The sequence below is a fragment of the Mobula birostris genome, chromosome 4, assembly GCF_030028105.1.
Source record: "Mobula birostris isolate sMobBir1 chromosome 4, sMobBir1.hap1, whole genome shotgun sequence".
In the NCBI taxonomy this organism is placed as follows: Eukaryota; Metazoa; Chordata; class Chondrichthyes; order Myliobatiformes; family Myliobatidae; genus Mobula; species Mobula birostris.
In genome coordinates this window covers 13159722-13187237 of record NC_092373.1, presented here as the reverse complement: position 1 = coordinate 13187237, position 27516 = coordinate 13159722, and the positions used below count along the sequence as shown (strand labels likewise).

Below are 27516 nucleotides of genomic sequence, written 5' to 3'. Positions count from 1 at the left end.
GTATTTTGTGATTAAGAATAACTCCAGTCTATGTTCCAAATGTCTCCAGTCCACATTCTGAACTTCTGTAGTCTACGGTCTGAATTTCTCTGGTCTCTGTTCCGAGCTTTACAAGTCATAAGTAACCAGATTCCCAGCTTTGGGATCCTATGATTCAGGTCTGCATACCAAGTGAGCACTTCAAACAGGTTTGTTGACAAAGTTTGTTTGATTCAACAAATCATAATTTGTCAATAGTACCCCATGCTGCTGAGGGTTCCATCGTAACGCTGATGTCAGGAAGTTAATGCTCTTTCATCGGCTCCTTCATGTACGGCATTAAATATATCTTCACCATGGAAGAAATCTGTCTGCCCCATTTTAACATCTGAGAAAGCATTAAAGTTTTTGGTCTAAGTATTGGTTGATTATTTATCACAATTACCAAACTCCATCTTATTGTGCAAAAGGTCCATTCAAGAGTCTGGTAACAGTGGGATAGAAGTTGTCCTTGAGCCTGGCAGTATGTGCTTTCAGGCCTTTGATTCTTCAGCCCAGTGGGACAGGGGAATCGAGAGAATATACAAGGATGGGGCCTTTGACTATGTTGGCTGCTTTACTGAGGCAGCAAGAAGTGTAGACAGAGTCCACAGGGGTTGCTTCTTATGCTGATGTGTGTCCACAGCTCTTCTGCAGTTTCTTGCAGTCAATTGCAGAGCAGTTGCCTGCCATTAATTGCATTTCATATATTTAGGTGCCATATCTTTGTCACTATGTTATAAAGTAATCAGCACAGAAATAGATCCTTTCAATACACTTTGTCCATGACTCCCATGATGCCAACCTACACAAGGCCCATTTTCTAGATTTAGATCTGTGTCTCGATACCTTTCCTTCCTAAGTACCCAACCAAACACCTTTTAAACATTGCAACTATACCTGCCTCATTCTCAGGCAGCTCATTACAGATATTTACCACCCTGTGTGTGAAAAATTTACCCCTCAGACTAACTGAGAATGGTAGGTTCTTGACTAGTAAGAGGGAGAAGGCAGGAAAATGGGTTTAATAGGAATATCAGCCATGATTGAATGGCGGAGTAGATGATGGGCCAAAAGGCTAATTCTGCTGCTATATCTTATGGTCCCTTACATTTCTTCCCTTTTACTGTGCCCTCAAGGTCTAGCAAGTCATGGTCACAGATATTGTGTGACTAAATGCATTATTCTATGAAATATTAGCCCTATCCTGAGACTACCCTGCCTTTGGAAATAGATTTTGTCAATCTACCCTTTCTATACCCCTCAGAAATCCACAAACTTCTATAGAGACATTCCTTATCCTCCCACATTGCAGTCAGACTAAACCCAGCCTATCCAAACCCTGCTTCTAGCTAGAACCCTCAGTTCCAGGTAATATCCTGGTAAACCACTTCAGGGCTCTCTCTACTGCAATCACAAACCTCCTTTAATGTGACACCTGGAACTCTACACAGCGCCCGATATGCAGTCTAACCAATGTTTTTTATGGCTTCAGTTGGAGTTCCCAGTTTTACTGAAACCCCCTTTCCTCCCGGACATCTCAGGAAACGTCACGTTAGCCCTCGCTGACAGTCTCCCAACTCAGCGCTGAGAAACCACCGGTCTGCGGCCTCGTACATCTAGGGTATACACACTCCAGTCCCACCAAATCTGTGAGATTGGAATGTCTCACCCACCCAAGCCCCGGTTTGTGTGAATGCTCTGTGATTTGCTGCCCTGTTACAGCTCATCGCAGGAAATCACAGATCATATACTACGTACAATTAAATGTAGTATAATTAAAAGAAGTATATTTATGCATTTTAACTTAACTAAAGAGTTCATAGAGAAAAGAAAATAAAGGGCACATTATAATTAAAGAGTCAAATGTGTACAGGTTGGAGCTCAAATCTTCTGAAAGTCAGTAGACTCCTGCTCATTGGATCCATTGGATCACGGTACCCACTGGATCGAATCCTACAACCGGTTTACTCCAGCATCTTCTCTTTTCATCTCCCCCAAACAAAGAGAAAGACTCCCACCAATGTCAGGCACAAAAAATCTGCTCTGCCAGCCTTCTCTTTTGATTGGATGGCCCACTTTCTGAAGCACCCCTTATCTCTAACAGTTATCCAAACACTGTTAGCAGTGAAACCTTTATTAGGGTGTTACATTATGTACAATGTAAATGTTTTTGAGTCATATGGAAGGTGTACAATGGAGGCTTCATAGGATTAGGGAAATAGAGCACTTGGTCATAGAATTTGTACCACTCTATTGGTTGGGGTTGACCACAGATGTTGCATCCTAGTTGTCTGGATACGCAAGCCAGGACAGTTTGGCACCAGTGGCATTGCAGGAGTTGCCAGTCAGCATTGAACTCAGTGTAGGAGTGTTCTAGTGACTCCAGCTCAGGACTTTTCCTCGGGGTTTACTCACGAAGCCTTCCCCATGAGTGGGTATACCTGCAAGGCAGTGGAGATTTGAGACCAGAGATTTCCTTCTCGTAGACGAGCCCCATTTGCCCAAAGCAGCTGGTTTTAAGGCACCAGTAACCTGCCTTTGCCCTTCTCCTGTCAGTAGAAATGGTTCCACCAGGCTTAGTAGCTAAGCCATGTGTGAAGGCCAGGAACTGGACTTAGTTGTCAATGGCTATTTAAGGCACACGCCACTGGGAAGATGTGGGAGCTTATCCCCATTACAATCCCGGCTATAACAACCTTAAAGAATCTCAGTCATAGAAGACCAGGGTCATAAAGCATAGAGTACTACAGTGCAACACTGGCCCTTCAGCCCATCCAATCTATGCTGAACTGTTAATAGGTTAATAATACTGAAAATACTTAGAGAGTTAGAAAAGTGGACAAGTGCTACACTTGCCCCTACACGTCCACTCTACCACCATTCAGGGCCTCAACAGTCCATGCAGGTGAGGTGACACTTGGGAGTGTAATGGGGTCATCTACTGTATCCAGTGCTTCTGCAATGCCTTTCTCTACATCCGTGAGACACAACGCAGATTCGGGTAGCACTCGGTCAAACACCTTCAGTCTGTCCATTGCTGAAGGGGAGATTTCCTGGTGGCTACCCATCTCAGTTCAACTCCCCAGTCCCATTCCAACATGTTGTTTGATTGCCTCCTCTACTGCCATGATGTGAGGCCAGCTTGTGTAATCTCCGTAGAACTACTTGCAGGTGAACTGACCTTTACCGTAGACTCTCGTTCAGTCAGGAAGAGCTGTCCTTGACAGTAGTGCAGTGGGTGGCGCTGCTGTGTCACAGCGTCAATGAACTGGGTTCAGTCCTGACCTCAGGTAGCCACGATTCTGATGCTGAGCCTTTATAAAGCATTAGTCAGACTGCCCAGAGTATTGTGAGCAGTTTTGGGCCTCTTATCTAAGAAAGGCTGTGCTGCAATCAGACAGCATCCAGAGGAGGTTCACAAGAATGATCTTGAGAAAGAAAGGGTTAATGTATGAGGAACAGATAGTGGCTCTGGGACTGTACTCATGGGAATTTAGGAGAATAAAGGGGGATCTCATTGAACCCTATCGAACGTTGAAAGGCCCAGATTGATTTGATGTTGAAAGGATGTTTCTTATAATGAGGGAGTCCAGGACCACAGGGCACAGCCTCAGAATACAAGGATATTCCGTTAGAACAGAGAAGGGGAAGAGTTTCTTTAGCCAGAGGGTGGTGAATCTGTGGAATTCATCGTTACAGATGTCTGTGGATGCCAAAGTATTGGGTATATTTAAAGCAGCAGTTGACAGATTCTTGATTAGTGAGGGCATCAAAGGTTATGGGGAGAAAGCAGGGGAATGGAGTTGAGAGTGAAGATAAATTAGGCATGAGAAATGGGGGATTGGTTTCAACAGGCTGAATGGGCTAATTCAGCCTCTGTATCTTATGGAATTATCTTCTTATGATCTGATGGTCTTATGACCAAATTGCAGTGTCCTTAGTCATGTATCTGGTACAAATGTGAGGATTTCACAATTCATTTTATTAACAAAATTACTTCTATTAGGGAGAGTATAGCCACAGCTACTGACACAGCTACTGCTAACTTCTACAGCCAACCTTGTAAAAATATGCAATCATATCAAAATTCATAAGTATTTCTCATTCAGAACTGTATAAGATTGTAACAAAAAGTAAACTGTCCACTTGCTGACTCAACCCTGCCCCACCACCCTTTTTAACAGCTCTTTCATAGTTTTCAATTCTGTTCAAAAAATTATTAACACATTCCCTGAAACTGGAGATTTCCAGATGCCTTCAAAGTTGTGGCCGTCAAACCCCTACTTAACAATCCAAACCTCAATACTGGTGTACGAGCTAGCTACAGGCCTTTATCAACTCTTCCCTTCCTGGGCAAGGTTCTTGAGAAGGACTTTTTTCAACCAACTCAACCATTTTCTGAATGAGAACATCTCGGTAGAAAGAGTCTCTGGCTGAATGTACTGCTGTGCCCAACCAGTACATTATGTAATGGATGGGAGACATTGTCCAAGATGGCATGCAACTTGGACAGCATCCTCTTTTCAGACACCACCGTCAGAGAGTCCAGTTCCATCCCCACAACATCACTGGCCTTACAAATGAGATTGTTGATTCTGTTGGTGTCTGCTACCCTCAGCCTGCTGCCCCAGCACACAACAGCAAACATGATCGCACTGGTCATCACAGACTTGTAGATCATCCTCAGCATCGTCTGGCAGATGTTAAAGGACCCTTTACAGTACAGGCAACTTGGTTACAGTTCCTGCTGCTGTCTGTCAGGCGTTTGTTCATTGTCCCCATGACCACGTGAGTTTCCTCTGAGTCCTTCAGTTTTCTCCCACAGTCCAAAGTCAGTAGGTTACTTAGTCATTGTAAATTGCCCCAATGGTTAGGCTTGGGTTAAATTGGGGATTGCCGGGCGGTTCAGCTCAAAGGGCCAGAAGGGCTTATTCTGCACTGTATCTTAATAAATAAATAAATCCTTTCCCTCTCACCTTAAACCTATGTCCTCTCAACATGCACAGAATATAGAACACAGAACAGTACATCTCAGTATAGGCTATTCCACCCATGATGTTGTGCCAACCTTTTAGCCTATTCCAAGATCAATCTAGCTCTTTCCAGCTACATTTTTTTTTCATCCATGTGCCTAAGAGTCTCAGAAATGCCTCTGAGTATTTTCTTTCTAATTATAATGGTTGTAAGGTAGAACTTAGCAGGAGGCGAAGGAAAGTGCGGAATTATAATCAGGTTTATTACTGACTTACATTATATGGAATTTGTTGTTTTATGGAGCAGTACACTGCAAATTTTAAAATAGCAAAAAATAAATAGTGTGAAGGAAAGAATAACAAGGTAATGTTCATATTCTCATGAACCACTTGGCAATCTGATGATGGAGGGGAAGAAACTGCTGCTGGATCATTAAGTGTGGGTTTTGAAACTCCTGGAATTTTACCCTGGTGGTAGAAGATGCAGGTCCCTGCTTTTCTTCACATAACAGATTGCATCTCCAATTCCCCCAGTGAAACCTGACCTGACGTGCTGACAAACTTCCAAATAGAGCATCAACATCTCACTTGCCCATTGGGACCGTCAATTGATGTCAAGAGTGCAGCTTGAACTCAGGCGTTTTCTGATGTAGAGAGCTGCCTGTGAGGATGCACTTGGAAACAATACAATGCACTCGACTTATTGGTCATTCATTTGTTGAAGAATGTGTAGCAGATAATCTCATACTTTACAGTACTGTACCACTGGTCAGAATTCAATACCCGCCAAGCTTTGTAAGGAGGTTGCACATTCTCCCTGTAATTGGATGGATTTCCCCGTGGTGCTCCAATTTCCTTGCACATTCCAAAGATGTACAGGTTAGGGTTAGTAAGTTAAAGCATGCTATGTTACTGGCAGAAGCATAGCAACTCTTGTGGGCTTGCCCCCAGCTCATATTCAGACAGTGTTGATCGTTGACACAAACAATGCACGTTCACTGTATGTTTTGATGCTTCAATATATATGTGACAGATAATCTTTAATCTTATTGTGTTTGTGGACTTCAGGAAGGGTAAGACGAGGAAACACACACCAGTCCTCATAGAGGGATCAGAAGTGAAAAGAGTGAGTAAATTCAAATTCATGGGATCTAACCTGGGTCCAACATATTGATGCAGCTACAAAGAAGGCACAGCAGCAGCTATATTTCATTAGGAGTTTGAGAAGATTTGGTATGTCTCCAAAAACATTTAAACATTTCTCCGGACGTACCGTGGAAGGCATTCTAACTGGCTGCATCACATCTGGTATAGGGGGAGGGGGTCTACTGCACAGGATTGAAGTGAGCTGCAGAGATTTGCAAACTTAGCCTCCATAGCATTCAGGACATCTTCAAGCAGTATTGCCTTAAAAAGGTGGTGGCCATCATTAAGGACGTCCATCACCCAGGTCATGTCTTGTTCTCATTGCTAGCATCAGGAGGAAGGTACAGAGCCATGAAGCAAAATTTTAACATTTCAGGAACAGCTTCTTCCCCTCTGCCATCCGATTTCTGAATGGACACTGAACCCATGAACACTACCTCACTACTTTTTTTATTTCTCTTCTTGCATGTCTTACTTAGTTTAACTATTTAATATATACAGTGCCTATAAAATCTATTCATCCAATTGGAAATTTTCATGGTTTTTTGTTTTACAATATTGAATCACAGTGGATTTAATGTAACTGTTTTGACTCTGATTAACAGAAAAAAAGACTCTTTTGTGTCAAAGTGAAAACAGATCTCTACAAGGTGATTTAATTAATTACAAATATAAATCACAAAATAATTGATTGCATAAGTATTCACCATCCATTTAATATGACACCAAGTCATTACTGGAGCAGCCAGTTGGTTTTACAAGACACATAATTAGTTAAATGGAGATTACCATGTTTCAATTGATTATAGTAAAATACACCCGTATCTGGAAGGTCTCACTGCTGGTGAGTCAGTATCCTGGCAAAAACTACACCATGAAGACAAAAGAACACTCCAAGCAACTCCACAAAATGGTTATTGAAAAGCACTAGTCAGAAGATGGATGCAAGAAAATTTCCTATTCAATGAGATCCCTTAAGTACAGTTAAGTAAATCATTAAGAAATGGAAAGAATATGGCACAGTTGTAAATCTGCCTGGAGCAGGCCATCCTCAAAAACTGAGTGACCATGCAAGGAGGGGTCTAGTGAGGGAGGCCACCAAGAGACCAATGACAGCTCTGGAGGAGCTACAAGCTTCAGTGACTGAGATGGGAGAGACTGTGTATACAACTGTTGCCCAAGTGCTTCAGCAGTCATAGCTTTATGGGAGACTGGCAAAGAAAAATCCACTGTTTATAAAGACTCACATGAAATCTCAGTTAGTGTTTGCCAGAAGGCATGTGGAAGACTCTGAAGTCAGCTGGAAGAAGGCTCTATGGTCTAATGAAACCAAAATTGAGCCTTTTGGCCATCAGACTAAATGCTATGTTTGGTGTAAGCCAAACAATGCATTTCATCAGAAACACACCATCCCCACCGTGAAGCATGATGGTGGCTGCATCATGCTGTGGAGATGCTTCACTATAGCAAGCCCTGGGAGGCTTGTGAAGGTAGAAGGTAAAATGAATTTCTTTTAAGTTTATTCATTTATGGAATGTGGGCATTGCCAGCTAAGCCAGCATTTATTGCCCATCCCTAGATGCCCTTCAGAAGGTCGTGATGAGGGGTGTAGGTACACCCACAGTGCTATTAGGGAGGGAATTCCATGACATTGACCCGGTGACAATGAAGGAACAGTGATATGTTTCAAAGTCAGAATGGTGAGTGACTTGGAGGAGAATTTCCAAGTGGTGATGTTTCCAGGCATCTACTGTTCTCGTCCTTCTAGATGGAAGTAGCTGCCTTAGGAACTTTGGTCTGCTGTTGCAGTTCATCTTGTAGATAGTACACACTGCTGCAACTGTTTGTTGATTTTGGAAGGATTGGATGCATTTGGAAGGGTTATCAATCAAATGTGCTACCTTGTACTGGATGGTGTCAAGCTTCTTATGTGTTGATGGAGCTGTGCTCATCTAGGTCAATGGCAAGTGTAATTCCATAACACTCCTGACCTGAGCCTTGTAGATGGTGGACAGGCTTTGCGGAGTTGGGAGGAGAGTTACATGTCACAGGATTCCTAGCCTTTGATCTGCTCTGGTAGCCACAATGTTTATATGGCTAGACCAGTTCAGTTTCCTGTTAATGGTAACCCCCAGGATGTTGATAATAGCGGATTCAGTGATGGTGATGCCACTGAACATCAACGGACGATGGTTAGAGCCTCTCTTGTTGGAGACCTGGCACTTGCGTGCTCGAGTGTTTCTTGCCACTTGACAGCCCAAGCCTGGATATTGTCCAAGTCCTGCTGCATTTGGGTGTGAACTGCTCCACTATCTGATGAGTCACGAATGGTGCAGAACATTGTGCAGTCATCTGCGAACATCCCTACTTCTGACCTTATGACAGAAGGAAGGTCATTGATGAAGCAGCTGAAGATGGTTGGTCCTAGGACACTTCCCTAAGGAACTCCTGCAGTGATGTCCTGAGGATGAGATGATTGACCTCCAACCACCACAACCATTTTTCTTTCTGTCAGGTATGATTCCAAACAGCTGAGGGTTTTCCCCTGATTTCCATTGACTCCATTTTAGCTAGGGCACCTTGATGCCATACTCAGTCAAATGCTGCCTTGATGTTGGGGGCTATCACTCTTGCCTCACCTCTGGTATTTAGCTTTTTGGTCCATATTTGGACCAAGGAAGTGATGAGGTCAGGAGCTGAGTGGCTTTGACAGAGCCCAAACTGGGCATCCATAAATAGGTTATTGCCAAGTACGTGCTGCATGATAGGACTGTTGACGATCCCTTCCATTACTTTGCCGATAATTGCATATCTTCAGGCTGATTGGGCAGTAATTGGCTGAGTTGGACTTGTCCTGTTTCTTGTGTACAGGATATACCTGGGCAATTTTCCACATTGCCTGGTAGATGCCAGTGTTGTAGCTATACTGGAATAGCTTTGTTAGTGGCACAAGTTCTGGAGCCTATCTTCAGGACTGTTGCCGGGGTTTTGTCTGGGCCCATAGCCTTCATGGTATCCTGAGCTTTGAGCTGTTTCTTGATATCACAAATCGGATTGGCTGCATACTGACATCTAGGATGATGGGGACTTCTGGAGAAGGCTGAGCTGGATCATCTACTTGGCACTTCTGACTGAAGATTATCGCAAGTGCCTCAGCCTTATCTTTTGCACAGGCATGCTGGGCTCCTCTATCAATGAGGATGGGGACGTTTGTGGAGTCTCCTCCTCCATTGAGTTGCTTGATTGTCCACTGCCATTTACAGCTGGATGTGACAGGACCACAGAGCTTAGATCCGATCCATTGGTTGTGTGACCACTTACCTCTGTCTAGTAATTGCTGCTTATGGTGTTTGGCATGCAATTAGTCCTGTATTGTGGCTTCACCAGGGTGATGCCTCATATTGAGGTATGCCCTCTTGCACTCCTTATTGAACCAGGGCTGGTCCCCTGGCCTGGTGGTAATGTTGAAGTGGGGGAATGTGCCGAGCCATGAGGTTACAGATTGTAGTTGAGTTTACAACTCTGCTGCTGCTAATGGCTCACAACATCTCATAGATGCCTAGTCTTGGGCTGCTAGACCTGATCAAAGTCTATTCCATTTAGTACAATGGTATTGCCACACAACACAGTAGAGGGTTTCTTCAAAGTAGAGACGGGATTTGGTCTCCACAAGTTCTGTGCATTGGTCATGTCTACCAATGCTGCTATGGACAGACGTTTCTACTGTCAGGTGTGATTTTCCCTCTTGTTGGCTTCCTCACCACCTGCTGTAGTCCCAGTCTAGTAGGACCCGACCAGCTTGGTCTGTGGTGGTACTACCAAGACACCCTTGGTGATGGAAAATGAAGCCCCCCACCCAGAGTACATTTTGTGCCCTTTCCAACCCTCAATCCCTCCTCAAGTGCTGCTCAACATGGAGAAGTACTGATTCATCAGCTGAGGGAGAAGCAGGAGGTTTCCTTGCCCGTGTTTAACCTGGGGTCCAGAGTCAATATTGAGAGTTGTCAGGGCAACTGCCTCTCTACTGTATTCCACTGTGTCATCACCTCAGCCAGGTCTGTGCTGCCAGGGAGACAGTACATACCCAGGAATGGTGATGGTGGAGTCTAGAATGTTAACTGTAAGCTATGATTCTGCCAGTACAACTATGTCAGGCTGTTGTTTGACTAGCCTGTGAGACAGGTTTCCCAACTTTGGCACAAGTCCCCAGATGTTAGTAAGGAGGACTTTGCAGGGTCGACAGGGCTGGTTTTGCTGTTATCGTTTCCAGTGCCTAGGTTGATGCGGGGTAGGCCATCCAGGTTCATTCCTTATTATTTTCCTTTTAGCAGTTGGATGCAACTGAATGGCTAGCTAGGTCATTCCAGAGGGCAGTTTAGAGCCAATCACATTGTTGGAGTCACATATAGCCCAGACCAGATAAAGACGGCAGGATTCCTCCCCTAAGGATATTAGAATACAGGGAGATCCTGGAGGAAAACTTGATGCAGTCTGCAAGAGAACTGTGGCTTGGGAGAAGATTTGTTTTCCGGCAAGACAATAGCCCAAGACTAAAGACAAAACTACACAGGAATGTCTTAAAAACAACAAAGTTAATATCCTGGAGTGGCCAAGTCAGAGTCCAGACCTCAATCCAATTGAGAATTTTTGTCTGGACTTGAAAAGGGCTGTTCGCTCACAATCCTCATGCAATCTGATAGAGCTTCAGCAGGTTTGTAAAGAAGAATGGGGAAAATTTTCAGTGTCTGGATGTGCAAAGTTGATGGAGACCTATTCACACAGACTCAAGGCTGTAATTGCTGCTAAAGGTGCATCTACCAAATAGTGACTTGAAGGGATTGAATACTTACACAATCAATTATTTTGTGTTTTATATTTGTAATTAATTTAGATCACTTTGCAGAAATCCGTTTTCACTTTGAGACAAAAGAGCTTTCCTGGCGATCAGTGACAAAAAAGCCAATTTAAATCTACTGCGATTCATTGTTGTAAATCAATAAAACATGAAAACTTCCAAGGGGATGAATACTTTTTATAGGGACTGTATATACTTACTGTAATTCACTGTTTTTTGTGTTGCTCAGATTTCCAGCAGCTGCAGATTTTCTCTGGTTACTGTAAATCACTGTATTTTTCTATATTATTATGTATTGCATTGTACTGGCGTTGAAAGTCAACAAATTTCATGACATATGTCAATGATATTAAACCTGATTTTGATTCTCAGCATTATTTATTTATTTGTTTGTTTGTTGATTTATTTCTTATCTATTTGATTTTTTTTTGACTTTCCTCAGTAGTCTCCTTTTGCACATTAGTTGTTTGTCAGTCTTATTGTATCGTTTTTCATTGATTCTGTTGTATTTCTGTGATTGCCTGCAAGATTGCATACGGTCGCATATGTTTACTTTGAACTTCTGAGCTTTCATTTTTGCCTCTGTGTTTGAATTATGACTAAGTTGTAACGTATTTATTTATGTGTATATTTTTATTTCATAGGCTACAACCAAGTCTGAAGATAGAACCGATCCCACCAAACTCTACAACAAGATGAGTCTTTCCGAAGTGATAAATAAATATCCAATAAACGTCCCTAATAAGGTAAAGCATTTCTTGAATGAAAATGTGTGCTAAAACTGTAGCCATGTTGAAAATGAAAACTATTCCCACACTACAGCCCAGGATCAGCAATAGGAGATTTACTTTTCCCCAAATATACATTTTTGGAATCTGGACATTGTTAGTATGCACAGCATTTACCAGCATTTATACTCCGGAAGTAACTTGGAAAATATGTAGCTCAGGTTGGGTTAAGTTGTTCTCCGATCTAGGCAATCCATTTGCAAATGTTTCATCACCGTATGAGGAGACATCATCAGTGCATTATTAAGTTGTGGTGTAGCCTCCGAATGCTTGACCTATATATACATATCAATCAGCTGATTGGTCATCGTTACAGAAACTCGGTTGTGATGCAGGGAGGTGGTCTCGGGACTGACTGGTTGCATGGTGAACTCTGTGCATTGTGGTCTGGAACTCTGCCTGCACTGGTTTATAAACAAGATGGAAGTCTTTGTGCTTGGATACTGAATTGTTCACAGAAAACCATGCTTCTAGGAATTCTGTGGCGGGCCGCTTGTTTGCAACAAGATCCCCTCCCTGCATCACAACCGAGTTTCTGTAATGATGACCGACCAGCTGATTGATATATATACGTATAAAGGCACACCACAAATTAACAGTGCACTGATGATATCTCTTTGTATGGTGATGAAATGCTTGCAAATAAATTGCCAAAATTGGAGAACAATTCAACCCAAGGTATGGTCTCTTTGTCAGGTAGCTCCTGTAACGAATAATGTGGCCACTGAGTGTATGTTAATGGTCTTCTGCTGCTGTAGCCCAAACGCTTCAAAATGCGATGTGTTATGGGTTCAGGGAGGCTCTTCTGCGCACTGCTATTGTAATGGGTGGTTACTTGAGGTATTGGTGTCTTCCTATCAGCTTGAACCAGTCTGGCCATTCTCCCGTGACCTCTCTCATTAACAAGGCATATTTGCCTACAGAACTGTCACTCACTGGATGATTATTTTCTGTTTTTTGCACCAATCTCTGTGAACTGTAGAGACTGTTGTGCATGAAAATTCCAGGAAATCAGCAGTTTCTGAGACACTCGGTCCACCCCATCTGGCACTACCAAACATTCCACAGTCAAAATCACATGGATCACATTGCTTCCCCATTCTGATGTTTGGTCTGAACAACAACTGAATCTCTTGACCATGTCTGTGTGCTTTTATGCATTGAGTTGTGGCCACATGATTAGCTGATTAGATATTTGCATTAAAGAGCAGATGTATAGGTCTACTTGATAGAGTGTAATATGTAATGTCCATCAGAATTGACCTCGGATGACAGTGGTAATGTACTGCAGTTCTTTTGGTGACGGTGCTCCCAGAGTGTTGTTGGATAGGGAGTTCCAAAATTGAAGAATCTGCATAGATTAAAGTTTGCTGATTTATTTCCAGTTTGGAAGAATGTGTGAATTGGAGGGGGACTTGCAGATGATAGTCTTGCCATACAATTCTTGCCCTCCTTGGAATTGGTACTGGTTTATTATTGTCACATACTGAGATAGAGTAAAAGGTTCACCTTCTATAAATCCATCAAGAAATCAAGCATCAACTTTGATTGCCTTATACATTTACATGTATTAGAAATTTGCTGCGTTGTGTTGGCACAACATGTGTCAAGAAACAACAACATTCAAAAATTATGAAGAATAAAGAATGATAAAAAATAAAATTAGAAGTATGATATACATAAAGTGTGCATAAAGACATAAATATAGCATTATAAAAATAGGTTAAAGTGTTTACTGTGGAGTGAATGAGGCAGATACAATTACAAGGGTCAAGAATCAAGCGTCAGCTTTATCTAGGGTCAAATTTATTGCCAATATACATTTACATGTATTACAAATTTGTTGTGGTGTGTTCGTCAGGGCACGACATACAACAAAGAAAACAGCATTGAACAATTAAAAAGCAAGAAGAGTTATACATACATAAAGCTAGAGATTAAAAGATGGATATGGCATAAATTATGCAGAAATAAATACCAACATGCATTTGCAATGTAAATGGCATTATAAGAAGCGGTTTAAAGTGTGTACTGTGCAGTACAGTGATTGGGGTAATAGATAGAGGGTGTGGAGGGGTGTAGCTAGAATAGTTAATCAGATTAACAGCCTGGGAGAAGAAAATGTTAAGATGGCATGATTTTTTTTTTTGGTTTTATAGCCCTATAGCACTTTCCAGAAGAGAGTTTTTGGAAAAGGTAGTTTACAGAGTGGGTAGTGTCCAAAAAACATTTTTTCTGACTGTTTCTTTGTCCTGGACACATTCATGTCCTACACTGATGGTACCCTGCAACCAATGATCTTTTCTGCTGACCTGACTGTTCTCTGTAGTTTTTGTACATTGTGGGAGGATGCTGCACCTTCTCAGACACCTTCCCCCTCACTTCCATCCAGGGCCCCAAATAGCCCTTCCACGTGAGACATCACTGAACCTGCAGATCTGCTGGGGTTGTCTATCGTGTCCGGTGCTCCTGATGTGGCTTCCTCTACTTTGGTAAGACTCGTTGAAAATTGGGGGACCACTTTGTCGAGCACCTCCGCACCATCTGCAACAAGCGGAACATTCCGAGGGACAAAGATTTTAAACCATAGAAACCATAGAAACTACAGCCCAGAAACAGGCCTTTTGGCTTTTCTTGGCTGTGCCGAACCATTTTTTGCCTAGTCCCACTGACCTGCACACGGACCATATCCCTCCATACACCTCCCATCCATGTATCTGTCCAATTTATTCTTAAATGTTAAAAAAGAACCCACATTTACCACCTCGTCTGGCAGCTCATTCCATACTCCCACCACTCTCTGTGTGAAGAAGCCCCCCCTAATGTTCCCTTTAAACTTTTCCCCCCCTCACCCTAAACCCATGTCCTCTGGTTTTTTTCTCCCCTTGCCTCAGTGGAAAAAGCCTGCTTGCATTCATTCTATCTATACCCATCATAATTTTATATACCTCTATCAAATCTCCCCTCATTCTTCTACGCTCCAGGGAATAAAGTCCTAAACTATTCAACCTTTCTCTGTAACTGAGTTTCTCAAGTCCCGGCAACATCCTTGTAAACCTTCTCTTCACTCTTTCAACCTTATTTATATCCTTCCTGTAATTTGGTGACCAAAACTGAACACAATACTCCAGATTCGGCCTCACCAATGCCTTATACAACCTCATCATAACATTCCAGCTCTTATACTCAATACTTCGATTAATAAAGGCCAATGTACCAAAAGCTCTCTTTACGACCCTATCTACCTGTGACGACACTTTTAGGGAATTTTGTATCTGTATTCCCAGATCCCTCTGTTCCACTGCACTCCTCAGTGCCTTACCATTAACCCTGTATATTCTACGTTGGTTTGTCCTTCCAACGTGCAATACCTCACACTTGTCAGTATTAAACTCCATCTGCCATTTTTTAGCCCATTTTTCCAGCTGGTCCAAGTCCCTCTGCAGGCTCTGAAAACCTTCCTCACTGTCTACTACACCTCCAATCTTTGTATCATCAGCAAACTTGCTGATCCAATTTACCACATTATCATCCAGGTCATTGATAGAAATGACAAATAACAATGGACCCAGCACTGATCCCTGTGGCACACCACTAGTCACAGGCCTCCACTCAGAGAAGCAATTCTCTACCACCACTCTCTGGCTTCTTCCATCGAGCCAATACCTAATCCAATTTACCACCTCTCCATGTATACCTAGCGAATGAATTTTCCTAACTAACCTCCCATGCAGGACCTTGTCAAAGGCCTTACTGAAGTCCATATAGACAATATCCACTGCCTTCCCTTCATCCACTTTCCTGGTAACCTCCTCGAAAAACTCCAAGAGATTGGTCAAACATGACCTACCACGCACAAAGCCATGTTGACTCTCCCAAATAAGTCTCAGTCTATCCAAATGCTTGTAGATTCTGTCTCTTAGTACTCTCTCCAATAACTTACCTACTACCGACGTTAAACTCACTGGCCTATAATTTCCCGGATTACTTTTCAATCCTTTTTTAAACAACAGAATAACATGAGCTACTCTCCAATCCTCCGGCACCTCACCTGTAGACAGCGGCATTTTAAATATTTCAGCCAGGGCCCCTGCAATTTCAACACTAGTCTCCTCCAAGGTCCGAGGGAACACTCTGTCAGGTCCCGGGGATTTATCCACTTTAATTTTCCTCAAGACAGCAAGGACCTCCTCCTTTTCGATCTGTACAGTTTTCATGATCTCACTACTTGTTTCCCTTAATTCCATAGACTTCATGCCAGTTACCTTTGTAAACACAGACGCAAAAAACCTATTTAAGATCTCCCCCATTTCCTTTGGTTCCGCACATAGCCGACCACTCTGATCTTCAAGAGGACCAATTTTATCCCTTACAATCTTACAATTTTAATTCCAATTCACATTCCCGTTCCGACGTGTTAACACATGGCCTCCTCTTGTGCCACGATGACGGCATCATCAGGGTGGGGAGCAACATTTTCCGGTTACCCTCCATCCTGATGGCATGAATATTGATTTGTCCTTCTAGTGAACAAATTTCCACACCACCTCCTCTATTTCCCACTCAGAATTTTTACCACTTCTCACCTGCCCATTACTTCCCTCTGGATCCCCTTTCCTTCCCTTCCTCCTATTGTCCACTCTCCTCTACTATCAGATTCCTTATTCAGCCCTTCACCATTCACACCAACCTGGCTTCACCTATCACCTTCCAGCTAGCATCTTTCCCCTTCCCCCAACCTTTCATTCAGGCATCTCCTCCCCTTCCTTCTCAATCCTGAAGAAGGATCTCAGCTAGTGTGTTCCGCAGTACAGACTGATACAAAGTACTCGTTAAGTTCATCCACTATTTCCTTTTCCCCCACTATTACCTCTCCAGCATCATATTCCTGCGGTTCCATATCCAGACTTGCTTCTCTTTTGCTCTTTATATATCTGAAAATATCTTTGATATCCACTTTTATATTATTGACCAGCTTCCCTTCACATTTCATCCATTCCCTCCTTATGCCTTTAGTTAGTATTTGAAAGTTTCTCAATCCTCTAATTTCCCACTCTTTTGCATGATTTATGCTCTCTCTTTTGCTTTTATGCTCTCTCTGATTTCATCATCAGTCACGGCTGTCTCATCTTCCCTTTAGAATACTTCTTCATCTCTGGAATGTATCTATCCTGCACCCTCCCAACTGCCCGCAGAAACCCCAGCCACTGACGTTTTACCATCATTCCTGTTCCTCCCTCCACCATTACCGCTCTCATGAGCCTCTGAGTGAAGAATCATCTCCTCATGTTCCCTTTAAACATTTCACCTTCCACTATTAACCTATGGCCTCTGGTTGTCATCTCACCCAACCTTAGTGCAAAAAGCCTGCTTGCATTTACCCTGTTTGTACCCTCATAATTTTGTGTAGCTCTATTAAATCTCCTCTCAATCTTCTATGTTCTACAGTCCTAACCTATTCAATCTTTCCTTATAACTCAGGTCCTCCAGACTTGGTACATCATTGTAAATTTTGTTATTTACAAAATAACTGTCCCTCTTCACAGTCTCACTGCACACTTGCATACAAACTGCCCCATCTTCAACCCCATTATTCAGATTCCTGGCCCCCTGCTAAATTAGTATAAATCCTCACCTACAGCTCTAGCAACCTGCCTGTAAGGATATTGGTCCCCCTCAGGTTCAGATATAACCTATTCATTTTGTACAGGTCATGCCTTCCCCATAAGAGATCCCAATGATCCATAAATCTGAAATCCTGTCCCGTGCACCTGACCCTCGGCCACTCATTCATCTATACTATCATCCTGTTCCTGCCCAGACTGGCACGTGTTACTGCGAGTAATCCAGAGATTAAAACGTTAGAGGTCCTGCTCTTCAGCCTCTTCCCTAACTCCCTATGCTCACTGAGCAGGTCCTCTTACCCCTTTCTACCTACATTATTGGTGCCAGTGTACCCCATGACCTCTGGCTACTCAATCCCCCTTTGGGAATATTCTGCAGCTGCTCTGAGACATTATTGATGCTAGCACCTGTGAGGCAACACATCAGCTGAGCATCTTTTCTCGGAGCCACAGAATTTTGTTTCCATCCCTTTAACTATTGAGGGATAAACTTTCTGCTGAGGGGAATAGAAACATAGAAACATAGAAAATAGGTGCAGGAGTAGGCCATTCGGCCCTTCAAGCCTGCACCGCCATTCAGTTTGATCATGGCTGATCATCCAACTCAGAACCCTGTACCAGCCTTCCCTCCATACCCTCTGATCCCTTTAGCCACAAGGGCCATATCTAATTCCCTCTTAAATATAGCCAATGAACTGGCCTCAACTGTTTCCTGTGGCAGAGAATTCCACAGATTCACCACTCTCTGTGTGAAGGAAGTTTTTCCTAATCTCGGTCCTAAAAGGCTTCCCCTTTATCCTCATTCTGGACTTCCCCAACATCGGGAACAATCTTCCTGCATCTAGCCTGTCCAATCCCTTTAGGATTTTGTACGTTTCAATCAGATCCCCCCTCAATCTTCTAAATTCCAACGAGTATAAGCCTAGTTCATCCAGTCTTTCATCATATGAAAGTCCTGCCATCCCAGGAATCAATCTGGTGAACTTTCTTTGTACTCCCTCTATGACAAGGATGTCTTTCCTCAGATTAGGGGACCAAAACTGCACACAATACTCCAGGTGTGGTCTCACCAAGGTCTTGTACAACTGCAGTAGCACCTCCCTACTCCTGTACTCGAATCCTCTCGCTATAAATGCCAGCATACCATTCGCCTTTTTCACCACCTGCTGTACCTGCATGCCCACTTTCAATGACTGGTGTATAATGACACCCAGGTATCGTTGCACTTCCCCTTTTCCTAATCGGCCACCATTCAGATAATAATCTGTTTTCCTGTTTTTGCCACCAAAGTGGATAACTTCACATTTATCCACATTAAATTGCATCTGTCATGAATTTGCCCACTCACCTAACCTATCCAAGTCACCCTGCATCCTCTTAGCATCCTCCTCACAGCTAACACTGCCGCCCAGCTTCGTGTCATCTGCAAACTTGGTGATGCTTCATTTAATTCCCTTATCTAAGTCATTAATATATATTATAAACAACTGGGGTCCCAGCACTGAGCCTTGCGGTACCCCACTAGTCACTGCCTGCCATTCTGAAAAGGTCCTGTTTATTCCCACTCTTTGCTTCCTGTCTGCCAACCAATTCTCTATCCACATCAATACCTTACCCCCAATACCGTGTGCTTTAAGTTTGCACACTACTCTCCTGTGTGGGACCTTGTCAAAAGCCTTTTGAAAATCCAAATATACCACATCCACTGGTTCTCCCCTATCCACTCTACTAGTTACATCCTCAAAAAATTCTATGAGATTCGTCAGACATGATTTTCCTTTCACAAATCCATGCTGACTTTGTCTGATGATTTCACCGCTTTCCAAATGTGCTGTTATCACATCTTTGATAACTGACTCTAGCAGTTCCCCACCACCGATGTTAGGCTAACCGGTCTATAATTCCCTGGTTTCTCTCTCCCTCCTTTTTTAAAAAGCGAAGTTACATTAGCCACCCTCCAATCCTCAGGAACTAGTCCAGAATCTGAAGAGTTTTGAAAAATTATCACTAATCCATCCACTATTTCTTGGGCTACTTCCTTAAGCACTCTGGGATGCAGACCATCTGGCCCTGGGGATTTATCTGCCTTTAATCCCTTCAATTTACCTAACACCACTTCGCTACTAACATGTATTTCCCTCAGTTCCTCCATCTCACTGGACCCTCTGTCCCCTACTATTTCCAGAAGATTATTTATGTCCTCCTTAGTGAAGACAGAACCAAAGTTATTATTCAATTGGTCTGCCATGTCCTTGCTCCCCATAATCAATTCACCTGTTTCTGTCTGTAGGGGACCTACATTTGTCTTAACCAATATTTTTCTTTTCACATATCTATAAAAGCTTTTACACTCAGTTTTTACGTTCCCTGCCAGTTTTCTCTCATAATCTTTTTTCCCCTTCCTAATTAAGTCCTTTGTCCTCCTCTGCTGAACTCTGAATTTCTCCCAGTCCTCAGGTGAGCCACTTTTTCTGGCTAATTTGTATGCTTCTTCTTTGGAATTGATACTATCCCTAATTTCCCTTGTCATCCACGGGTGCACTACCTTCCTTGATTTATTCTTTTGCCAAACTGGGATGAACAATTGTTGTAGTTCATCCATGCAATCTTTAAATGCTTGCCATTGCATATCCACTGTCAACCCTTTAAGTGTCATTTGCCAGTCTATCTTAGCTAATTCACGTCTCATACCTTCAAAGTTACCCTTCTTTAAGTTCAGAACCTTTGTTTCTGAATTAACTATGTCACTCTCCATCTTAATGAAGAATTCCACCATATTATGGTCACCCTTACCCAAGGGGCTTCTCACGACAAGATTGCTAATTAACCCTTCCTCATTGCTCAAAACCCAGTCCAGAATAGCCTGCTCTCTAGTTGGTTCCTCGACATGTTGGTTCAAAAAACCATCCCGCATACATTCCAAGAAATCCTCTTCCTCAGCACCCTTACCAATTTGGTTCACCCAGTCTACATGTAGATTGAAGTCACCCCTTATAACTGCTGTTCCTTTATCGCACATATTTCTAATTTCCTGTTTAATACCATCCCCAACCTCACTACTACTGTTAGGTGGCCTGTACACAACTCCACCAGTGTTTTCTGCCCCTTAGTGTTATGCAGCTCTACCCATATCGATTCCATATCCTCCCGGTTTATGTCCTTCTTTTCTATTGCGTTAATCTCCTCTCTAACCAGCAACACCACCCCACCTCCTTTTCTTTCATGTCTATCCCTCCTGAATATTGAATATCCCTGAATGTTGAGCTCCCATCCTTGGTCACCCTGGAGCCATGTCTCTGTGATTCCAACTATATCATATTCATTAATAACAATCTGCACTTTTAATTCATCCACCTTGTTACGAATGCTCCTTGCATTGACACACAAAGCCTTCAGGCGCTCTTTTACAACTCTCTTAGCCCTTATACAATTATGTTGAAAAGTGGCCCTTTTTGATGCTTGCCTTGGATTTGCCTGCCTGCCACTTTTACTTTTCACCTTACTACTTTTTGCTTCTACCCTCAGTTTACACCCCTCTGTCTCTCTGCACTGGTTCCCATCCCCCTGTAGTGAACTAACCTCCTCTCGCCTAGCCTCTTTAATTTGATTCCCACCCACCCCCCCCAACCATTTGAGTTTAAAGTCACTTCAGTAGCCCTCGCTAATCTCCCTGCCAGGATATTGGTCCCCCTAGGATTCAAATGTTACCCGTCCTTTTTGTACAGGTCACGCCTGCGCCAAAAGAGGTCCCAATGATCTAAAAACTTGAATCCCTGCCCCCGCTCCAATCCCTCAGCCACGCATTTATCCTCCACCTCATTGCATTCCTACTCTCACTGTCGCGTGGCACAGGCAGTAATTCCGAGATTACTACCTTTGCGGTCCTTTTTCTCAACTCCCTTCCTAGCTCCCTATATTCTCCTTTCAGGACCTCTTCCCTTTTCCTACCTATGTCATTGGTACCTATATGTACCACGACCTCTGGCTCCTCACCCTCCCACTTCAGGATATCTTGGACACCATCAGAAATATCCCGGACCCTGGCACCAGGGAGGCAAACTACCATCCAGGTCTCTGGACTGCGTCCACAGAATCGCCTATATGACCCCCTTACTATCGAGTCCCCTATTGCAACTGCCCTCCTCTTCCTTTCCCTACCCTTCTGAGCTACAGGGCCGGACTCTGTGCCATCACAGAGAAACCCTGCACTGACTGCTTACTCCTCTTACTTTTCCGGTGGAGAAGTCAGCTACTACCTGAAGCCTGTACTCTGGGTGTGATCACCTCAATAAACCCTCTGAGCTTTTCAGCCTCCCGAATGGACCTGAGTACATCCAACTCCAGCTCCAGTTTCTTGTCAGTCGGGAGCTGAAGTTGGGTGCACTTCCTGCACATGTAGCCATCAGGGAGACTGTTAAGTACCCTGCATTCCCACAACTTACAGGAGGGGCATTTCGCTACCTTAACTACCATCCTGACTACACTTGTTATACCTTTGGCTCTAACCAGAAGCCCAGACTTGAAGCTTATGTTCTACAATCAACAAAAGACTGTTAGCCTCCACCTGTCCTGCCGAAGCATGTAAAGCCAAAGCCTGACCCCTCTAACACTTGCCCACTCACACAATGACTGCTCTGCTTACACCTTCCTTCATTTTATTAGCTGAAATAAAACTCACTCCCGACAAGACTTTTATTTCAAATGACTCCCGCCCTTGCAAGATGTTGCTCTCTCACCCGCTACTTCAAACAAAGGTGTTTTTATGTTAGCATTCATATCGCGAGGGCAAGAATATAAAAGCAAGGATGTAATGCGGAAACTTTATAAGGCATTGGGCAGACCACATTTCAAGATTCAAGATTCAGGATGACATTTCCCGTAAAAACGTGTAAGGGAGAACAAAACCATTGTTACTCTGGATCTGATGCAGCACAAAAATACCTAATAAGAAAAAGAACACAATAAATATAAATATGTAAGTTAGCATATATACATAGTTTGATAGTCTGTACTATATAAAGCGGTGCTAGGTACAGGGGTGTCTGTATATGTGGTGACTCTGACGGGAAATGATAGAGTAGTGGTGGTGAGGTGAGGAGGGGTGGGCTAGTGGGTGGAGGTATTGATCAGCCTTACTGCTTGGGGAAGTAAATGTTTCTGAGTCTGGGCTTCTGGTATAGATATTACCTAACCTCCTCCCTAATATCCTGGTGGGGAGGTTTGCTAAGACTATTGGGGAGAGTTTGAACTAGAATGGCTGGGGGGTGGGAACAGAACTGAAATGACAGAGGAAAGGGAGGTTGGCTCACAAATACAGAAAGCTTGGAGACAAAGGAGGATAGGCAGGTGATAGAGAAGGGATGCGCTCAGACTGATGGTTTGAGACATGTCTATTTTAATGCGAGGAGTGTTATGAATAAAGCGGATGAGCTTAGAGCGTGGATCAGCACTTGGAGCTATGATGTTGTGGCCATTACAGAGACTTGGATGGTGCAGGGGCAGGAATGGCTACTTCAGGGGCCAAGCTTTAGATGTTTCAGAAAGGATAGGGAGGAAGGCAAAAGAGGTGGGGCGTGAGTCTGTTGATCAGAGATAGGGTCACGGCTGTGGAAAAGGAGGAAGTCATGGAGGGGCTGTCTACGGAGTCTCTGTGGGTAGAAGTTAGGAATAGGAAGGGGTCAATAACTCTACTGGGTGTTTTTTATAGACCACCCAATAATAACAGGGACATAGAGGAGCTGATAAGGAGGACAGATTCTGGAAAGGAGTAATAATAACAGGGTTGTTGTGATGGGAGATTTTAATGTCCCAAATATTGATTGGCATCTCCCTAGAATGAGGGGTTTAGATGGGGTGGAGTTTGTTAGGTGTGTTCAGGAAGGTTTCTTGACACAATGTGTAGATAAGCCCACAAGAGGAAAGGCTGTACTTGATGTGGTATTGGGAAATGTGGTATCAAGCCTTTCAATGGGAGAGCATTTTGGAGATAGTGATGACAATTCTGTCTCCTTTACCATAGCATTGGAGAGGGATAAGAACAGACAAGTTAGAGAAATGCTTAATTAGAGTAAGCGGAAATATGAGGTAATCAGGCAGGAACTTGGAAACATAAATTGGAAACAGATATTCTCAGGGAAACGGATGGAAGAAATGTGGCAAATGTTCAGGGGTTATTTGCATGGGGTTCTGAGTGAGTACGTTCCAATGAAGCAGGGAAAGGATGTTCGGGTACAGGAACCGTGGTTACAAAGGCTGTTGTAAATCTAGTCAAGAAGAAAAGAAGAGCTTACAAAAGGTTCAAAAAATTAGGTAATGATAGAGATCTAGAAGATTATAAGGCTAGCAGGAAGGAGCTTAAGAAGGAAATTAGGAGAGCCAGAAGGGGCCATGAGAAGGCCTTGGTGGGCAGGATTAAGGAAAACCCCAAGGCATTCTACAAGTATATGAAGATCAAGAGGATAAGACGTGAGAGAATAGGACCAATCAAGTGTGACAGTGGGAAAGTGTGTATGGAACCAGATGAAATAGCAGACGTACTTAATGAATACGTTACTTCAGTATTCACAACAGAAAAGGATCTTGCCGATTGTAGGGATGACTTGCAGCAGACTGATAAGCTTGAGCATGTAGATATTAAGGTAGAGGATGTGCTGGAGCTTTTGGGAAGCATTAAGTTGGATAAGTCACCGGGGCTAGATGGGATGTACCACAGGCTACTGTGGGAAGTGAGGGAGGAGATTGCTGAGCCTCTGGCAATGATCTTTGCATCATGAATCAGGACCGGAGAGGGTGTGGAGGATTGAAGGGTTGTGGATGCTGTTCCGTTATTCAAGAAAGAGAATAGGGATAGCCCAGGAAATTATGGGCCAGTGAGTCTTACTTCTGTGGTTGATAAATTGATGAAGACCCTGAGAGGCAGGATTTATGAACATTTGGAGAGGCATAATATGATTAGAAATAGTCAGCATGGCTTTGTCAAAGGCAGGTCGTGCCTTACAGGCCTGACTGAATTTTTTGAGGATGTGACTAAACACATTGATGAATGTAGATGTAAAGTATGTGGATTTCAGCAAGGCATTTGATAAGGCAAGCCAGTTCTGGATCCACAAAGCAATGTCCCCTTGGATCCTATGCAAGGCTTATTGAGAAAGTAAGGAGGCATGGGATCCAAGGGGACATTGGTTTGTAGGTCTAGAACTGGCTTGCCCACAGAAGGCGAAGTGTGGTTGTAGACGTGCCATATTCTGCATGGAGGCCGGTGACCAGTGGTGTGCCTCAGGGATCTGTTCGGGACCCCCTACTCTTTGTAATTTTTGTAAATGACCTGGATGTGGAAGTGGAGGGACGGGTTAGTAAATTTGCCAATAACAGAAAGCTTGGGGGTGTTGTGCATAGTGTGGAAGGCCGTCAAGAGGTTGCAGTGTGACATTGATAGGATGCAAAACTGGACTGAAAAGTGGCAGATGGAGTTCAACACAGATAAGTATGAGGTGGTTCATTTTGGTATGTCATGTCAAATATGATGGCAGAATATAGCATTAATGGTAAGACTCTTGGCAGTGTGGAGGATCAGAGGGATCTTGGGGTCTGTGTCCATAGGACACTCAAAACTGCTACGCAGGTTGACTGTGTGGTTAAGAAGGCATACGGTGTATTGGCCTTCATCAATGGTGGGAATGAGTTTAAGAGCCAGGAGGTAATGTTGCTGCTATATAGGACCCTGGTCAGACCCCACTTGGAGTACTGTGCTCAATTCTGGTCGCCTCACTACAGGAAGAACGTGGAAGCTATAGAAAGGGTGCAGAGAAGATTTACAAGGATGTTGCCTGGATTGGGGAGCAATCCTTATGAGAATAGTTTGAGTGAACTTGGTCTTTTCTCCTTGGAGCGATGGAGGATGAGAGGTGACCTGATGGAGATGTACAAGGTAATGAGAGGCATTGTGTGGATAGTCAGAGGTTTTATTCCCAGGTCTGAAATGCCTAGCACAAGAGCGTATAGTTTTAAGGTGCTTGGAAGCAGGGACAGACGAGATGTCAGGGATAAGTTTTTTATGCAGAGAGAGGTGAGTGCGTGGAATGGGCTGCCGGCAACAGCAGTGGAGGCGGATACAATAGGGTCTTTTAAGAGACTCCTGGATAGGCACATGGAGCTTAGAAAAATAGAGGGCTATGGGTAAATCCTAGGTAGGGACATGTTCAGCACAGCTTTGTGGGTTGAAGGGCCTGTATTGTGCTGTAGGTTTTCTATGTTTCTATGTTTCTAATGGGAGTAGGACAAACAGTCCTGCATAATATTCCTGGTCTTTGTCCAGCTTCTTTCTATATACAGTAAATCCTTGGTAATCAGTAGGCTGGTGCTGGTAATGTGTTGGGCAGTTATGAGAGCAGTTTTGGGTAGCATATCTAAGGAAGGATGTGCTGGTATTGGAGAGGGTCCAGATGAGTTTCACAACAATAATTCCTGGAATGAAAGGGTTAACATATTAGCACCATTTTATGGTACAGGGCCTGTACTCACAGGGGTTTAGAAGAATGAGGGGGGATCTCATTTATACATATCAAATATTGAATGCCCTATATAGTGTGGATGTTTCCCATAGTGGGCAAGTCTAGGACCCAGAGGGCAAAGCCTTAGAATAGAAAGATGTCCCTTTAGATCAGAGAGGAGGAATTTATTAAGCCAGAGAATAGACCATAAGACAAAGGAGCAGAAGTCGGCCATTCAGCCCATCGAATCTTCTCCACCATTTTATCATGAGCTGATCCATTCTCCCATTTAGTCCCACTCCCCAGGCCTTCTCACCATAACCTTTGATGTCCTGTACAAGGTAATGAGAGGCATTGTGTGGATAGTCAGAGGTTTTATTCCCAGGTCTGAAATGCCTAGCACAAGAGCGTATGGTTTTACTTAGATACATATCAATCTCTGCCTTAAATACACCCAATGACTTGGCCTCCACTGCTGCCCGTGGCAACAAATTCCATAGATTCACCCCCCTCTGACTAAAAAAATTTCTTTGCATTTCTGTTCTGAATGGGCACCCTTCAATCCTTAAGTCATGCCCTCTCGTACTAGTCTCCCCCATCATGGGAAACAACTTTGCCACATCCACTCTGTCCATGCCTTTCAACATTCAAAATGTTTCTATGAGGCCTCCCCTCATTCTTCTAAACTCCAAGGAATACAGTCCAAGAGCGGACAAACGCTCTTGTGGAAAGCGGCCAGTGAGTGAGTGGGCCAGTGAAGGAGTGGAGCTTTGAGGCTTTGACTCGAGAGGCAGAACGAGAAGAGGCGGAGGACAAGCTTGCTCACAGTTAGTCTTTACAATGCCTCCTGAGATGGTGATGTGCCTCTCGTGTGAGATATGGCAGTCTTGGGGGAACGCCCCACTCCTGCAGAGTCACATCTGCCAGAAGTGCATATGGCTGGGCGACCTGGAAGACCATGTAAGGAATCTGGAGCAGGATGACCTTCGACTCATAAGCGAGAATGAGGCAGTCATAGATGAGAGCTACCGGGAGGTAGTCACACCTAGGCTGTCGGAAGCAGGTCGTTGGGTGACAGTCAGAGGGGGGAAAGCGAAGGTGAGCAGACAGGTAGTGCAGAGCACCCCTATCGCCATTCCCCTGAATAATAAGTTTACCGTCCTGGATACTGTTGGCGGAGACGACCGACCAGGTGTGAGCCACAGTGGCAGGGCCTCCGGCACTGAATCTGACCCTGTGATGCAGAAGGGTGGGACAGAGAAGAGGAGAGCTGTCGTCATTGGAGACTCTATAGTCAGGGGAGCAGACAGGAGATTTTGTGGACGTGAGAAGGACACCCGCATGATTTGTTGCCTCCCAGGTGCCAGGGTCCGGGATGTCTCTGACTGGGTGCACGACATCCTGGTACGATAGGAAAAGCAACCAGAAGTCATGATACATGTTGGGACCAATGACATAGGTAGGAAGAGGGATGAAGTCCTGAAGTGTGAGTTTCGGGAACTAGGCAGAAGGCTGAAGAACAGGACCTCAAGGGTGGCGTTCTCAGGATTGCTGCCAGTGCTACGTGACAGTGATGGTAAGAATTGGAGGAGATGGCAGTTGAATGCATGGCTGAGGAGT

The 27516-nt window shown here is 43.8% G+C and overlaps 1 protein-coding gene across 3 annotated transcripts in view; it reads left to right on the top strand.

The window, feature by feature from the left end:
- LOC140196167 (neprilysin-like) overlaps positions 1–27516 on the top strand; it is a 303855-nt gene that overhangs the window by 174983 nt on the left and 101356 nt on the right. For all 3 annotated transcript variants that reach the window (XM_072254924.1, XM_072254921.1, XM_072254923.1), the window contains exon 10: positions 11640–11741. In XM_072254924.1, coding sequence (XP_072111025.1) covers positions 11640–11741 — 102 coding nt within the window. The remainder of the gene's footprint in view (positions 1–11639; positions 11742–27516) is intronic.